The sequence below is a fragment of the Streptopelia decaocto genome, assembly GCF_964273445.1.
Source record: "Streptopelia decaocto genome assembly, chromosome: 1".
NCBI lineage: Eukaryota > Metazoa > Chordata > Aves > Columbiformes > Columbidae > Streptopelia > Streptopelia decaocto.
In genome coordinates this window covers 148828800-148847530 of record NC_138663.1, presented here as the reverse complement: position 1 = coordinate 148847530, position 18731 = coordinate 148828800, and the positions used below count along the sequence as shown (strand labels likewise).

The window sequence follows — 18731 nt, the reverse complement described above, 5'->3', positions numbered from 1 at the left end:
GTTTCCAACTCTTTCATAAGGTCTTCCAGATTTGGCCTTTCCTCTTTTTGCACGTGACCAGAACTCTTGCCAGAGACTTCCCTGTCTCCTCTGCCTAGTTACAGCAACCTCCTGCTCTGTGAGGATGTCTATCCTGTGTAACAGAGTTGGGTGAAGACCACACCCTGGCCTCAAGTTGCACCTACACTGCTAAGATCTACTCCCTCTACAGCAGATTTGTCTGGACAAAAGCTGGTGACAACAGTCCAAAGCAGCGCACGAAGAAGTTCAGTTCAAGCTCATTCCCTAGTCATCTTACATTTAGCAGTCTAAACAAAGACTGAAGTCGGTGCATGACAGTAATACAAGTTTTCAGAAATTAAGAGACAGGAATAGAGATTTAGGAAGTCTAGAGAAAATAGTCCTTTGTAAGAAAATACCCAGAAGGTACAATAATGTTTTTATTGAAATATTTCTGGTCATCTTAAAGGTGAGACTGACCTCTCTCAGGAACAAAGAATGCTCCAGTATGCTTAGGTGAGCCTGAATGCAAACTCACTTGCAGTGCCAATTTGCTCAATCTCACACAGACTGTGATGGAAGCTCCCTGGTTTAGAAATTAAGCTGTGAAAACCTTTTAAAGTCAGCAGTATTTCACTTATTTCCCAGCTACATTAAGTACAAAAATGTAGCGCTGCCTCCTTTGGGCCAAGAGCCATTTCTTCTTGCAGCTCTCATTTTTCTCTTGTTCAGATTTAAAAATGGTCAGCCGCTCAAAAAGTGACTCAAAGCTTCAGACAGCAAAACAGAGGTCACAGGATCACTGGGATCGGCAACCCTATGACTGTTCCCAGAACCTTCCTTCCTTCCAGATAAAAACTCTAATACATGAATGCTTTCAAATAAGGCTACAGTAACATACTTGCAGGCTTAATTCACAGGAAGTAACTCCTACATAAACAGAATGCTTTTTCCCAAATCAATTATACCATTAGACAAAACATAAGGATTCACCTGAATAAATTTACTCCTGAGCAATGCCATTAGTTGGTTTACAAAATACCAGATAACACATTTTTCAAAGGGAAGACAAAAAGCTACATAGTGAAACAGAATCATAAAATAAACAGTTTATGTAACCAACAGAAGGTAAACTGATCACCTCTACTGGATTAAACGCACCACAGAAACAGGAAGTTGCCAGTATCTTTATTTACTGAGAATTTGTAACAAAGAAATTCTTATTATCAAAAGAACTACTGCGATAACAACAAGAGCCTCCAATTGTACCAGGTGTGCACAGTTATTGACAACATTTACAGCAGGAAAGATAATGCGGCAGGATAAAAAGTATGTTGTCCCTGTATTACAGCTGACACTGTCTCTTGGTCCTGCTCAGACAGAATCCTCGTTGCAGAGACAGGGATCGAGTCCAGGATCAGCCCCGGACCTGCGTCCTAGCCATAAAGTTTTCTTCCTTCAGTGCAGAGAAAAAAACTCAGAAGAAGCTGGAAGCTTGACAATTTTGAAGCAGAAAACATTAATTACTAAAAACATTTCTATTAAAAACAAAACCAAAAAAAAACCATACAAAACACTTCAGGATGTTCCTAGAAGCAGCTATGCTCATTAGCATACCCTTCACATTTGGAAGGGGAGGACATTTTCAAGGAACAAGCTGAAGGTGTGCCAACTCCACTGCTGAACGCTTCCTTTTTTCACAAACTCCAGCTGATATGGATGAGTGGGTTCATAGGTCGTATGCCCTTCCTAATCACATCTAACATCACATAATGGGGCCAGACGGCTGCCATTGTTCAGTTCTTGATTAAAGAAGCCATCAGTAGATTGAATTTCTTGTAGGGAAGGAGACAGTATTCAAAAGGAAACCAGTAATAAAAAAAACTTTTAAAAGGTCTTACTGAGGAAAAGAAACTATACTACGCTTGTTAAATATCCCTTTTACTAAAAAATAATGGAATCAAGTTCCAGTCTTATTAATATTCTCGTAATGCTAACAGGTATGAGGAAGAACTACACACATAGTTATCTGAAAAACAAACTGAAATGGATCTTAAGCTTGCAAAGAAAAGAATCAAGGTCCTGTTTTTATAGGCACACGAAAAGCCAGCATCCAACCACCTCATTTCTCCTTGAGGAATGCAGCTGTGAGTGACTGCCGGCTCAAACACCAGCAGACAGTTGTAAAGCAAGTAAAAGTATACAAATGCTGCCTACCTCTATCATGTTCTCAGCAATTGCAAATCTGCAGTGTGATTTAAACACAGCATGTTGAAGGAGAAGAGAAAACACATGACCATAGATTACCCTAAATTTATTCCTATGACAAAAGTTCCGCCACCCTGGCCTGAGGCTCTTCCAGCATCTTGAGCAAGCCGTGGGCCTTACTTAACAGCAGTGTTTGCAAAGCCACCAGGACTCCGCTGGGAGCCATTTCCCAGTGCAGTTACGTGCCCGTGTTTTGGCATGGAACCTGACACACACCATGTGATGCAGCGACTGCATGTCTGTTCATATGCAACATCTGATCCAACTCCAAACACAAGCAATCTGGTTTTTCAGGGAAAGAGTTACAAAAAAACCAACAAGAAACACTAGGAACTTCTGTGTTCTAAGGCTATAGTAAATGCCCAAAAGACTGACAGTCTAAGTTCAAAAGGCAGGAGCCATATCTACCCAAATGACTTAAATCATATCTTTAAGGAAGTATCAACCAGATCATCATTATTTTGTTACTGCAAAACAGTTTGTTTTCTAAAAGTGAAAGATTTCTAAAAAGAAAAATAAGTCTTCATGTTAATTTTGAACACAACTGTACAAAATATACAATCTGCTTGCTTGAATATTAAATATCAAGTCAATTTTCTTCATATACAGGGTTCATACAGCACTATAAGTCCCTCTTCTACAAAAGAACAATAGATGATATCACAGGAAACTCCTAAAATAGTTATTTAGCTACTATTAAACCTGCTGGACAAGAGGTTTGTGGTCACCCACCATTCTACTTCTCGCTAGCCTACTCAGTTTGGCCTGTGGACTTTCACCTCCAAAGTGGGAGTGTGTCTGCATGGAAGTTTTCCAAACATTTATTCCACACGGGGACCCTTATCCCAGCACAGTTCCCCCATCTCATCAGGTCTGCAGCTCACCTCAACTCTGCTCATTGCTCAGGAGCTTGGAAAGAGAGGGATCAGGACCAGCTTTTGGCTCTTTACTCCTCCACCGGCTGGTACAGAGTGACTGTAGGCAGCCTCACCTCAGTTCTTAGAGGTGGAGGAGGGAGGAAATGTAACAGGGACAAGTTGTAGGAGAAGATTAAGCTAAGCAGGTGACATGAACCACAGCCCATGACTAATGCCAGCTCCTTATTATTTGGCATCTCATATTTAGGACTGTGACACCCCCGATATGTTTTTTATTTTCCCTTGCTGCAAGTTGTCTGGAGAAAGGAGCGCTGGAAGAACTCAGTGCTGTGCACAGACCATTCCAAAGTATGGGATAACCTATGCTGTTGCTTTCTCTGACTTTCCAAACTTCATTTCAGGATATAGCAAATTTCTACTTTGAAACTCTCTTGAGCAACTTCGAGATGTCACTTTCTGGCACTAGTGAAGCTTAAAAGCAAACAAAAAAACCTGACCCAAACTCTAAGAGCTCACTGCCCATGAGGGAGTGGGAGAGATAAGACCACTTCAGCTACCACTGCAGCTACCACTTCAGGTAAATCTCACCCTGCAGTATTATCAGCAGCCACGCACAAGCTCAGACTAACAGCAGGGTCGACAGCAGGAGGAAGAGTTGGTCTGCTGTCTGCATTTGCCGCTGTAAGAGCTGCTCTTTCCTTTAGCAGAGGGCAGTAGGCGGCTGGGAAAGGTCTAAGGATCAGGCTCCAGACTGCAGGCTGCCTGCTGGACGACAGTGCAGTACATGAGAATCTGGAACAACATCCACTCTATCACTGAGGAGAGTGCAACAGCTTTAGTGACACTACATGGATTCAGAAATGCCAGACAAAGCAGAACTGATTGTCTGCTTGGCATCCATATGTGCAAGTGTGTTGGAGTGGCTCAGTAACTGACAAACATCTTCAAACAGCACAATGTCAGCCTTCCTGTTTGTCTAAAGGAAGAATGCCTCCATACAGTCAAAATCCCTATAATTTGTCATGTTTTCCTCTCAAATACTTTGATGCAATACAATATGTAGTCAGTGTAAATACAAGCCTGGCTTTCATTTCCCCTGTGTTCTTCAGATACAGAATCCAGGTATGTTATTTTGAAATATAAATTTGTTATTCAGAAGTAGGTGGTCCTTACCACATGCCCTGTTACCAACTGGGCTTTTTAAAAGTAACAGACCAAAACCGGATAGACTGTCTTATCCCTTTGCGCTGATAAGTCTGAATACACTGCTCTTATATTCACACAGGGAGGAAGTCTTGCCACAAAGCCGGATCTGGTCAATAACTGGTCTTTTTGTTTATTACAAACATTATTGACCATTGTTGACACATTATTCAGTTCTCTGAAATAACTTTGCTGGTAGGCTTATAGCTCTGAGAATCTTTCCACCCTATCAAAACAGAGATTTCATCTCTTTTCAAAACAACTCCAAGAGAGAAACCTAAAAGCCACTGTTCATAGAACAGAGGGTAACACCCATATATTTCCTGTATGTGGTGGAAAGCTGATACCAAACCTGGAAGCAGGTGATTCTTTTTACAATTTGCATACACCCATGCTTACAGTAGGTGATACTAAATGCATCAGTGACTTATCTTCATGCTAGAAGCATCTAAATGCCTACACAAAGATAGTTAATGTCAGTGTTGGACAGTGGGCATGTAATGCTCTTAACTATTTAACTGAGTAGGTAATTCTGTCAGTCACTAGACTGAAACAGCTCTATTCATCTGCTCCTCAAGACAATTTGCTCAACCTAGTTTTTCTTAAGAATATAGATTTGAAGATAAGTAACAATTAGCATCAGAACCATTCCAGTTCAACACAATTTGTTCTACATATATAAAAGGCATTGATTTATACAGAACAATAAGCAGGCAGATATGGGAGAGAGGTGGCAACTTTCACAGTACTATGAAGGTAGGATGAAAGAAAATAACACATTTCCAGCTTCCTCTGCAGATCTGGGATAATCTTCTCTAAGTGTCACACAGGACTGAATGGAGAAGAGCTAATTCAAAAGCTTGCGGTGAAATCTTGGCTCTGCTGAAGCCGTGGCAAAACTCCCACTCTGGCAAGGCCACGATTTCATTCATGAAGCCCGACGCTTGGGATACAGATTCTGCATTCAATGGGAAGGTGCTGGCAAAGGGGGAGTGCTTTCCTAAGAAGCACAGCGTGGCCTGGATACATTCTTCTAGCTGATATACAGGCAGCATTTCAGAGCCAGTAGTGACTTCCAGCACAACAGAAGGATTTTAGGTGTACTCTCCAAACATATCTGTAAGTCATGTTTCCCACTAATGATGCATAATCCACCACCTGACACTCATATCAGTCCATACTCACAAATGGGCATGTTTAATCAACAACAGTCAAAGGCCTGTGTGGGTGACATGCTAATGTGGTGGAGGAGGAAGAAGGGCTCTAGTTGTCTGAAGAAAGTACATCTTAATATCACTAAATCTTTTGCACAAAGCTTTAGGTACAAAAGGTTAAAATGGGAGACAATTTGTTTCCTCAGTGACGGTTATCTGTCCTTTATACACTTTTTTTTTCTTCTTAACCTGATAGCCAAATAGATACGTTTCAGACACTTCAAAGTTCTTAGGAGGAGGAAGGGGAAATGAGCAATTTTCAAGTTTTTATGTCATATTTTTTCGCCCTCAATGACGAGTTTTACATAAGACCTTGAGCACGACTCGCTTTGGAAAAGCACTCTGTCATTTAATACTGAGAACTCAGCTGTAAGAGAACGTGACCATTTCACATTTGTCAGTGCTGCGGAGGAAGTAACTCAAAGCACACTTGAAAAGAGGAACTTTTAAAGCAAGAGCCTGCACAGGAAAACACATCAGAATGATCTAACTCTCACTGCATTTCTCCCCTGCTTTGACATATACAGAATACATGGTTTGGAGTATGCTGGTGTATTTTGATATTAATCAGAATGTCTCTGGCTCTTTAATTGCTCCACTGATTACATGCACACAAAGGGTATTTGGGTTGCAAAGTTCAATCTTCACAACACAGACTTGAACAATGCAGGGCTGAAGTTACTGTGAAAAAAATGAAGAGGAAAACTACTCAAAAACAGGAAAGGCCTTTTAAAGATTGCATGTGCACTGGGACTTAAATTCCGCTGAGAACACATGGACCATTGAGAGCATCTGTCATCTACAGCCCCAGGCAAATATCTGAATCAGTTACTGTTGGGTAAACTTCTGCATGTGAAGAAAAGGCAAACATTAATGATCAAGAGAGACGTGCACACAATAGCACGGCAGTTTTTGCTTCCAGTCCTCAAAAAGCACGAGAAGGAGAATATAGGAGATCCTGAAAGACAAATGACTAGTAGAAGAGAGACACATCCCATAGGAAGTGTGCAACATCATGTTTTTACTGACTTCAAACAGCTTAAAAAGTTGTGTCTTCTGTTGCTGGTCCCTCCCCTCCAGCTGAGGCTGCCTCATTGTTCATTGTCTATTTCAATGCGAAAGTTAAACCATTTTCAGGAATGCTCAATTCCCCACTTTACTTCCCACCAAAATATTTCAGTGCTTGTCCTGTTAGACACTGTGTGTTTAGCTCTGGGCTGGTACTGTCCCACTGAGGAGGAGGCAGGCTCCATCAGAAGATGGGAACTTAAAATTCCTTCAGCTAAATCTGCACAAACCCACCTGGTTACAGCTTCATACTTTCGGAACAAGTTTTCCAGGCTGGAAAGTTAAGCCATGAATTATGCACTTAACAGCTGCTGTCAAGTGTCATTCTGCATTCTACATAATAAATCTTCCTGATAGCATTTAACATGGTTTAGTATATTTAAAAAGGAAATATTCAGAAATCATGTCATTTCATATTTGTATGCCAAACACGAACACAGTTTTGCTGGAGTTTCAAAATTTGCTTTCCACAGAGCAGCTCGAACTTAACCACTTATAAGCACAACTGTTTCATCACTCAGGCTATATCTGAACCACATTCAGGTAATACACCAACAGGATCACAGCAGACTATGCAACATGTTGTTTTCAAACTAGCAAAGCAAAACCAGCCAGTAAGATGTGAGGGCATTGATTTACCAACAAAATAAAAGTCTGTCAGCCCCAAAGGGCAATTACAGCTCCTTGCAGAACACCACAGTGCTGTGTTCTGACAGCTACAGTTACCCACTCAACTCAGTTGATGGGAAATTCAGGTGCAGCTGATTATGCTGATTATCTGAACTAGCTTGTCAGATCAAATGATGAACCTAAGCCACAAAGGGCATGTAGGTGGGTAATGCCCAATCTGCATCTGTGGGCTGAGCAGCTGCACAGCACCTGTACCATTTAGCGTGCGACTCCGCACCAGACCAACAACAGCAGCCGTGGTGAGACCACAGTCCTCTTAGCAGCACTTCACTGAGATGGACAATGTCCTTAACTTTTCTTCAAGATAAGTAATCATGCTGGACCCTGGTATGTCTTACTGTCAAACAACAAATGGCTGTGGCATTATAGCATCTGACAATAATGCTTGTATCTGTGTAGGCTGACAACTAGTTCTGCTGTCAGTAACATCCTCATCTGCCATAAAGTTTATCAAGTCACCTTGCACTCCTGACAATACTAAAGACGGTAAGAATTAGCAATATTGGAAAACCATAAAACTGAATGCAAAGTCTCGAGATAAACACCTTGGCAATTATGTCTGATGGAGTTATACAACATCATTTTTTTTTTTAAACATATAAAGCTTATGTATTTTGTACAGCATCAGAATACTTAGAGTTACAGCTTCTGAATAAAATTTGAGAAAACAGTACAAAAATAGTAAGAAATCCTCCCAAATTCCATTAACACTAGAATTCTATTTGTTGTAGTATCTTGCACCTGCAAAAAAAACAAAATCTCCGCATCACATACTATTCCGTCTCTATGTATGAAGACTGATAATACTATTGCCATTTGAAAATTTATACCATTTCTGAAACTCATGCACAACTAAGGTCCAAACCATGTCAAGAACAAAATTTTAAATTCTACTCATTAATCTTCAGATAAACAGCTCAAAATACCAGTTCTTAAATCAAAACCATTATTATTTGTAATTTCAAATCAGTACTCCTGTTCTGAAAAATGAGGCCAAATGTGTCCCAGAACTGGGCATCTGAAAACCACGGCACCCAAGATCACCAACACTTCAACAATCCACTGATTTTAAGCTGGTTTTCCATTTCTGACTGTTCCGATTGGTCTGCTTAAAGCCTGGATATTTTCGGACTCTGCACACATAGAAGTCCTATATGGGCTTATCACTGTCACCCAGTTCCATTAATATCACGGCCGAATGAATTAGAAAGAATTAGAAACCTGGTTTCTTTGATACTGTTTGGTTGGTTTGGGGGGTTTTGTTTGTTTGTTTAATTTCTCACTCCGACTTGTATGACCTCAAGCATGTCACATGGTTTCTGACACTTATTCTCACTACATTCAAAGTGTGGGAGCAACATCAGCTCACCTCAATATGGTGCTGTGATGCGTAACTAAATAACCATGAAGTGCTCTACAACATGGAAAATTGTATTAAGGCCACTGACTGAAAACCAGAAGTAAGATGCAGGAGTTCCCTGGCACGCAGTTCAATGTTTAATCCACTAGATTGTGTGGCGAATGTGGACAACTCCTGGAATGATAAAACTGATAGCTGGCACATTAAAATCGCTTTTGGACTACTAGTATTTGCATGATTCTCTGCAAATGTTATACTTAAAATTTCTTAAATTATTTTCCTTAAAATTGAAAAACTGAGTAACATTGCATAAACACTTACAATTAACACAAATATTCTTTTTTCTGTTATAATTGAAAAAGTGTTTAGAAAAAGATACAACTGAGATACCACACATGTAAAGAAATGCAAACGCAAAAATACTACTTTATTTGCATAAGCATTCGTTAAAAACATTTACCAATCTGTTGCCACTATTATGGAAAACAAAGCCTCCTTGCAGACTCCTTAACATAACTATGGAAAAACTAAGTAAATGTATAAAATCAGAGCGCTGTTGATATTTACACTGGTTGGAATAGTTGCTTATCATGGAGTCCAGAAACAAGCTCTTAACAGTTGGGCTCTTGTGAAGATACAAACAGTGGAAGTGATAAAACCGTACAAACAATTACAGACAGAGAATGTGTTTCCCAGCAAATCTGTGCTGCTCACCTCTCCAAAAGCTGGAGCTGTCCTGCAAACCTCCCTGTTACAGGTTCACAGCTTACATTATCAGTGTTGTGCTAGAAAGCACCCTGGTCTAAAAAGCTTCCAGAAGCTCACTCTGTGTAAGTATTGTAACAAAATAAACAATGCAGAAGCTTATCCAAATACTGGCTTTCTTCAAGTGATAAATTACAAAGGGAAATTTCTCATATCCTGCAGGAAATAAACACTATATCTATTGTTTTAAAGTCACTGTCATAAGAGGCTTTGGTGTAAGACAAAAGGAAGGCCAGGGTAAACAGAATAGACCTCAAATTTAAAAGTCTGTTAAATGCCCTTCCATCAGCATTAGTATTGAAATATAGCATTAAAAAGGATAAATATTTTACAAGAGAACATCACAGACTGAACAGGCTGTCATGATGCTTTCTCCACATCACACGCACAATAGTGTAATATTTGTCTCTCCAAATATACAGAAAACCTAATCTTGAGTGTATTTTCACATATGCTTCACTACACACAACCACACTACCTGCCGGAATGAGTGTGCATTGTAAACATCATTTTCTGACCTGGAATGTGCAGACCTGCACAGTCTGAAAAGCAAAGACATTCTGTTCAACTCTACCATACAGCGGTATCTAAGCAGCATTTCCCCTTCATCTACTAGAAACTGTTGCACAAGTCAGACATTCATGTCTGTGGCCTCCTAAGCAAATACTGTGGTTCAGAAGTGCCCTGTAGTATATACTCACAGGGAAAAAAAAAAAAGTAACTGATTTATGTTGACTTGATATCCTGCTACATCATTTTAATTTCTTCCTTAGTTATAGTGGCCATTTTCACAAGACCCAATCTTGTAACAGAAAATAGAATCTGTTTCAACAGAGGGTAAGTACAAAAAAAAGAGGAGTCTCACTGTGTACCAAAACCTGCGAAGTACTACACCTTAAATGGAGCTGAAGTGATAGAATTATCAGCATTCCCATGGTTTGGAGCAGGGCCTAGAAATCTGGAAAGGAACAGTTGTTTGGGTTTTTTTTGTCTGAGGTGTACTTGTTGGCATTCCTGTGACAACCTGCCTACATAATTATTTAAAACAGTACCTGCAGATACTATTTTCAAGCTGGCTCTGCTCCCTGAGGAACCAACAGTTATTTATAGGGTTTTGAAGTGATTTAATACATGAAATAACTACACTCCAACTTGTATCAGTGACCCTGGTAGTTCACATAGTTTTAATTATTTCTGTAAGTAGAATCCTGGCCCCACCAATTTATGCACACCCATAGTTCACCATACACACAAGTTGCAAATATAATATCACTGAAACCCAAACCATACTAATGAGCAATGCTTCCTAGAGTCATGGAACCCATAAAGCTACTATGGCACTGTTAAAAATACCCCTTTGCCAAGATAATCTCACCTGTACTTCTGAATCTGCATCAACATGCTGCAGTTGAAACCAAGTGTCTCTGTTATGATACTTCTGCAGATCTTCTTTCTGTATAGCTACCTTTCCTGGAAATAAAACAAACCAGAAGCACAGTTTAAGACATGCTATAGCTCCCCCAAAGTATATTTCCATCAAAAAGAAGTTTTAAAACAATGAATTAAGTACTGTCCTATTCAAGAAAGGATTCAGAGCAAGGAAGGATTTCTTCAGCACATACTTCTTTACACAATACCTAATACCTTCTGATGAGCAGCTTTTTCCACTTCATATTGTGAAAGATTTCAAAATTCCTATCATCATACTCACCTAACAGACTGAAGCACTGGGCTCTGTGGATAAGCTTGTAAGTATGCTTATATTAAAAATATCATAATTACTTCTTTGACATGACAATTGAACTTGTGGGAGGAAAAGCCCATAAACTGTTGGAGTGAGATTTTTGAGGCAGATGTCTGTAACAAGCCCAAAAGAAAGTTCCATGCATGGGGTTATTGCTAACAATATTTTAGAATAAGGCTTTTCACTATATATTTTTGTAGGAGAAGGGCAGCAACTAGAGATGTCAAGTCATAGCAGATTCCCAGATCTGCATTTTGAGGCCCCGTTGACCTAACTCCTGCACTCAAATCTTAGAGTTTGCCTTCTGCAACCTAGAGCCACCCAAGTACTACCCCTGACTGTACAGAGGAAAAGAGGGAACAAAAACAAAACTAACCAAAAAAACCCCACATCATACCACCAAACCCCACCACAGTAGAGCTTTTTCTCCTCACCTTTTTAACCCCCTCTTATTCCTACCAAATTAGCTGTCTTGGTAGTTAGGGCAACAGCAGTCAGTTCCATGCTGTGAACTAATGTACTTGCATACTAAGGGCTAATATATACACAAAGCTGAAACTTCTATCTTGCCCAGTCTCTCTCAGGCATTATGTAAAGCACTCTGAGGGGCAATGAAACTTTTTCCAAGTGTCTTTCTTTGTATATACAGAGCGGAGCATGGCATGTCTGAGGAGCATGTGATCCTCAAAAAGCGGCTTTGGGCTGGGTGGTTCCCCAGGCACTGAGCAAAGCAGCATGTTCAAAATGAAAGAATCTAGGACAGAGACATTCATAAGGCTCAAGAAAGCTATGTTTTGGCAATGTGGTTTGGTAGCAGAGCTTTTCTGCTGGACCAAGTTGCTAACATACAGTTTGCAACCACTGCTTTGCTACAGAAACACAGACTTTCTTTAACCAAATCCTGCTAGATGAAATATACCAATGGACACAATCTTAATGAGAAAGATTTCCAAAGGCTTCCCAAACCCATGCAGTTTGGCCAGAGGTCAGTTATACATTACCCCAGCAAGTATTAATAGAACACATTCCCCACCCCCCCCCCAAAAAAAAATCTATACGAAAATGGCAAACACAAAGCATTCTCCCTTCTGAAATCTAGAAGCTTATGAAAGTCAGTAAGTAAGTTATTACACCCCAGTTTTCCCTCAAATGTTGGCCTTTTCCCTTAGCTGTTGTTGGGTGGCTCCACCCAGCCCTCCTGTTTGCTGGGCTGTTCCGTTTACACTGCTGAAGCTGCTGCTGCATTCTTCTGTCACCCTTGGGCTGCTTCTGGTGACAGTTTCCAGATTTCCAGTCCCAGTTTCTAAACTACTCAGCCATCCTTCCATAGCTGCCCTCCACAGTATCCACCAGAGCTTCTGCTCTGGCTTCCACAGACCTGCTGACCCATTACTCCCAAGTTTTGCTCATTCTGCCCTCGGTGCTCTCCTCCCCCCTGCTTGTCCTTTAATAGTTGCCAGGACATGGATCTGGTAATCACTAAAGAGATTAATGAGGCAGATTCATTACCAAGCTCTTTATTAGATGTGCAGAGCAAGCAACTTGAAGTTTCTAAGAAAGCAGTAATTACACAAACTTACAAAATAATATGGCAGAAAGAAAATAAGACAGTAGAACTGCACTGAAGAGAGAGACTAAATTATGCTGCTGGGAATCTCTGCAATGATGGCTGTGTATTTTCAAAGCTTCTACTTCTACTCTCCAGCCACAGCAGTTTGTGGGCAACCTAGCTTCTCTAAAACACTTTGAGAGAGGAAGATATTTAAACACATGACCTTCCAATAATTGCTTTGGACCTCACTTGAAATTGTTTACTTTCACTGCTCGCTATCCTCACTGTACCCTTTAATCTCTTGAAGAAATCCTCCAACCAGCTGCAGCGTAGCATGCACTTCCCAAACACCATCACCCATATCTTTCAATCAGTCTCACTCACAGTCACCACCCATGCAGGGAATGTCCTTGCAGAAACCAAAGGACTATTTCAACAACATCAAGTATAAATGGTGTTATCAGTGTCCCCGCTTTCAGCATGGGGTTCCACTGCTCTTGACATCAAGGATGGCAAGATAACCCAGGCTGGTCTGACTGCACAGTCAGTGCAGAATTTCAGCACAAGGTGTTTGGAGGCAACAGTACATGCCTCCAGCTCCACGAGGGTTAACATAGTGGTACAATTGTTTTGATTAGGAAACTGAACAGCACTGTTTGCTCTGCACACAAGCAAGTCTTATTAATGAGTGAAACTTATTGACTGTTGGCTGGAATCCAGGGTTTTTCACTGCATACCAAATGATCTACAAAGGAGAAAAATCTACTAGGGAAAAAAAATGGGGTGGGGGAGGAAGAGAGAGTAATAAAATGGCCTACACTTTGGGTAGTCTAAACATATACAAAGGTATATTACTGATAGGCAGATTGTTTGATCTGCCCTATTAAACAATTCTCTGTGCACAGGAGCACCCTGCACAATTTCTATTTATACCTCTTCAACTGCATGGGCCACGTCCATATGCTCACCCAGCCTACACTCCTCCTCCTCCCCAGGCCCAGGTAAAGCACAGTGCAGGTGCTGGGCAGGGTCAGGTCCTGCCCCCCTCTATACAGGCAGTGCTCTGCCACCAGCTGACCCACCTCTGACCTGGCTCAAACAACTTCTAGCCTCACCAGAACTAGCTTAAATCTATGCCAATAATCACAAGCTGTTGGCACCTGCCATTTGACCTGACACTAAACAATAATGACCTACAATTCTCCTTGAAGATAAACCTAACACAAGGGGTCAGAAAGGTTTCCCACTGCTTATTTACAGGACGTTTTCGTCTTTGTGGTTCTTCAGTACACACTCCCAAACCTGAGCCAATCGTCCTGTGCTCTTTCTCAAGACCTGGGTGGCTGCCAGGCAGTAGGAGTGACTCCAAAAGCTGCACCTGAGGCACACAGCCACTCCTGCTGGTTTCCTCAGAGCCGCCCCGGGCTGCAGAGTTTGGGTCTGTTTAAGCTTTTAGACACTGCAGAGGAGGAGGCAGGAAACAGCAGAACATGCTGAACAGTGTAAGGTGTAATTACAATATTTAGTTAAGTTACATTTTTAAGAGTTAGATGCTCAGCAATAACATCAGCAACAATAAGGTAAAAGCATTCTTCCCATCTGAACTGATTTATTTCCCAACCTCAGGTTAGGGGAGGGTAGGAAAACCCCACACACTCCTGCATGTTTTTCACCCATTTAGGAAGGAATTTCCCTGTGCCTCCCTAGTTCAGACTGGACAAATCTCCACTGGCACATTTAAATCCTAAGCCCTGGATTCAAAACAAGGATGTGACATGCCACACCTGACCCCTTCCATGAATCTCTCTTTAGGGAAACAACAATCTACCAACAACCTATTATTTCAAACATGCATCCAGCTCAGAGATGAATGAAGTTCTACCTAGGGCATGAATGGTCCTAAGAGGGCAAATTCCACTTTTATATTTCTGGTGCAAACTGATTTAAAAGCCTCCTACGTTCCCCACCCACGCACCCCTGTCCCTGCGGTATGCTGTTCTCAAACTGTTGAGGAAGCCTATCGAAACTAAAACCACCAAACAATGAAAATAAACATTCTGGGGGAGGAGAAGGGAGGAAAAAAATAAGTTTCAGGAGGTCACGTGTGGGTTTTATCGGCATTTTTAACACACGGTTCATTTCAACTGACCTGTTTTACAGCTTCTCCACTCGAGAGTCACATTAACACAGCTGGAAGATCAGAGATAGCAGAAGGTCAATAGTTTGGGCACAGAGGCAGAAATATGCAACAGAGATGGGCAGGGATTTCTGGCTACATCCCTTGGCAAAGTGTTTGTGGCAGCACCACACCCTCAGTGCCCGAACCTCATCCCTCACTGGACTTTGAAAAGCTCTTCCCCAACAAGTCACTGCAGCCCATTAGCTTGGCCCCAGACATGCCTGGGCTTGTTAATACAGGGTCTAACATTTCCATACAAAGACTAACAGAGTTGATGCTTTGGCACAAGCATTCTCCATCCAGTCACAACTACTTTCAGTCTGGATTACCTGTTGGTGACAAAAAAGATTAGGCACTAGTTTATGGATTATATCTCACTTTTTAATAATCATTTGCCAGTTTGCAGAGTGTTTACCTCACAGCTAAGATATGTGAATATTTATGTCAGATGCTAGATATGTAGAAGATACATTCCTTTACCAGAAAAGAAGTCGAGACAGTAATAGGACAGGAGTATGTGATTTTAAAAGAGCAATAGGCTCTACCTGAAAGCAGTTATTTTACAGAACCCTAAAAACAGAGCATTTCAGGAGCTCTTATATCTTCTCTTTAAGTTACCTTTATCTTGGCATACATCACAGTGAAAACTACAGAACTTTGCATATTGCCGCCAAGTGAGCTGAAGCAATATAATGTAATATTTTTTAATACAACACCCTCCATTAACACTGACTGCAGTATAGCTGATTTATGGCAGAGGGTTAGGTCTGAGTCACATGCTAAATTAAGGCCCCAAATGCCTAATTAATTCCGTCTTTTCTCAGCTCTGAGCAAAGACTACTTTGCCTCCTATATGCTACAATATTAGGCAATAAAGGACAGGGAGGCTAGTTCAGAAGTTGCTTCAAGCTAGTATATTAAGTGCACAGACATACTATATCATTGAAATAATTTAAAATAGCCAATATGAAGGCACACAAGGAGAGTCACTGGTGATGGCTGGAAAGACTAAAGGTAAATCAGAATCGATTTTAATCAACATTTTAGGCTCTGAAAACCTAACAAAACTTCAATTACTTGGAAGTCTCCAACCAAGAAGCACCACTACTGTTCCAGACTACCTGGAATTCTATAGTTACCTATATGAAAGGTTATTTATCATCAAATAAAAGTACAGAAACTTTGCAATGCAAAAAAGGGCTAGATACCTGCCTTGTTGAGGAACAGCACAAATTCACTCACACATACCATAACATGGAAAAAGATTGGAAAAAAAAAAAAGAAAAAAAAAACAGAGCAATCTCCCTACTTGAGGATTGGAAAGGATGAGAATTAGGGCAAACATAAGGCTTCAGAGCCTTGGAAGCAGCAGAATGGCTCCCTCCTGGCTCCTGTGCAGTGCACCATGAAGCACAAGCACTACAAGACCATCTGCTGCCATGGGTAAGAATTAGTGGTGACAACGGCAGAACACTTCAAGCACAGCAGCTGTACATCCTACACAGAGCAATGAGGTGTGCTGTATTCATGACCCCAGTTTTGTTTGGTTTATGAACAACTAGTCCAAATATAATAAAAATATCACTTACGAAAGCCATTTTTCCCCTTGGTGCTATTTATCTTGGATAACAAGACAGAAAAAATTAGGCTGTGGATAAGACATAGCTTCTATACTTAAAAGTAGAAAGCTGTAGCATTGCATGGACTATCCTCTATTACAGTAGTTTTGCTAGCCATAATCCTGAAGATCTTGTCTGGCTTTCATCTACTTCTACTCCCCCTTCCTGATAAAACAAACAAACAGAAGTACCCAACCACACCTGTGGTATCAATTCTCTGCTATCTGGGCCCTTAAAATATCCATACATTTGAGAAAGGTGGTATATAGCCCTTTGGCTGGTTACAATGGGAGAGTGGTCCTAAAATCTAGACTTGCAGTCACTGCCTTACAGCAGGCACCAAGAGCCTGAGCACGCTGCCTGTGCTGAACAACCATCTCCTTCATCCCCTCCAGCACCAGCCCCTTCCAGTTTCTGCCACCAGAAGCCACTGCTGCTGCACCTTCTTCAAAGTCTCAGTCTTTGCTTAGTTCAAGTGAGGCATAAACCAGACAGAGAATGTTTAACATCTGCTAGTGCTGAGATAAGTCGAGTACCGCAAAAAACACAGAAAGCCCAGCTCAAACTATAGCAACCAGAGGTGAGCTGGGAGGATGGATCTATGGTGATATTCCAAATACGGATAGTATTAACACTGTCATTTGGTAAAAGAGGAGGGTTGCACAAAAGGACAGTCAAGGTTCTGCCACATTATGCTCAGTAGTTTTGTTTATAGTATGTGTACTTGTAGGAGGAAAAAGGAAAAATACGTATTTTTTAAAGCTCAACTTTGTTTTCTTGCTTTTGTGACCATCCGTTATGTTAAAAGACATTGTGAGTGCATCTCAACAATTTACTCTATGCAGAAAGTATTTATTTTAGGCTTTCTATGCAACTGTAGAGAATCTTCTCAGGACAATTCTAGTTTATAGTTTCTCAAGATTCGTGGGACAGAGTCATCTGTTTCCTTTATTTCATTAGTAGCTATATTTACACCATACTGAGTAACTACTATTCCCATGTCATCCAACAGTACAATCACAGCAACAGTAAACCAATTTAATAATAATCAAACCAAGTTAAAAATAATCAAAAGGTGATGCTTCAGCTACATTTGGCAACAATTACCTAATAATAGCAGATGGTTTGTTTAGATGTATGGTCATGAATGGTGGCAATTCTGAAAACACACCTCCTCGGCTTTAGAAGTAGTCATTAACAAAGGCATGGTCACATCAAGCAACTATCAGTTCCAGGGTGTTTTCATTCTGTGAGAGCACCCATGAGCTATGATTTAGTTTCATCTACTTTAGTCCAGAGTAGTTTATAACCTCCAAAGGCAAATTTGTTTGATTGACTTCACTTCAGCTCATCTAGTACTAGGCAGGAAGACAGTTACAACCTGCCAGAAACAATGGCCACAAGGGTTTCAATTTGTTGTAGAACACACCTAATAACCTCTATGAAGGTGACTTACAGCAGTTAAGAATCAGTTGCTAGCCTTCTTCTCAATGGCTTTCTGCTCCATTATTGACAAGCTTAGACATTCTCATCTGCGCTTTGTTCAGTGCCATTCCATTCCCATCAGCATCCCTAATCAAGCCTCTGGCTCAGTCAGGAGTACCGCAAGCTTACACAGGCAAGTTCATATTCCCTAGTGCAGTACAGGGGCCAAGATTTCATAAACTGAATTTACTTCTTCATCTCAAAACTTCACAGGGGGTACATTTTGTTCTGTTCAGGTTCCTGCTTAACACAGATGTTAGCAGGTCAGTTACATGCATGTGTTAGCAAAACAAATTAAGTGCTGGGGCGAAGGGGGAACAAACGAACATGATTTGCAATTTAAGTAGAGGATAAATAATTATGTACTTGTCAGTGAAGGGGATATGATATTAACTATTCTCTCAGTGCAGTGTTAAATCTTGGTGTGGCACATTTCCTGTTTTTTAACTGATCTATATGTTCAAGGTCCCAGCCTGGCAGCCTGAACTGTTTACTACACACCTAGAACACCAGCTCAGGGCACAGCATGGAGCTGGTTTTCTTCACTAGATCTAGCTCAATGACTAAAGAATGAGAAAAGCCTTTGGTCTCATATTGGTACAGCTTGCCTCATTCAACATTTCTAAAAAGCTAAAAACTAAATATAAAAACAATCATTAAAGAACACATATTTACATTTGCCTTATTTAGTAGCACTACTATACTA

General features: G+C 40.8%; 1 protein-coding gene across 1 annotated transcript in view; it reads right to left on the bottom strand.

The window, feature by feature from the left end:
- RASA3 (RAS p21 protein activator 3) overlaps positions 1 to 18731 on the bottom strand; it is a 132721-nt gene that overhangs the window by 60570 nt on the left and 53420 nt on the right. The window contains exon 4 of the mRNA XM_082058721.1: positions 10822 to 10916. Coding sequence (XP_081914847.1) covers positions 10822 to 10916 — 95 coding nt within the window. The remainder of the gene's footprint in view (positions 1 to 10821; positions 10917 to 18731) is intronic.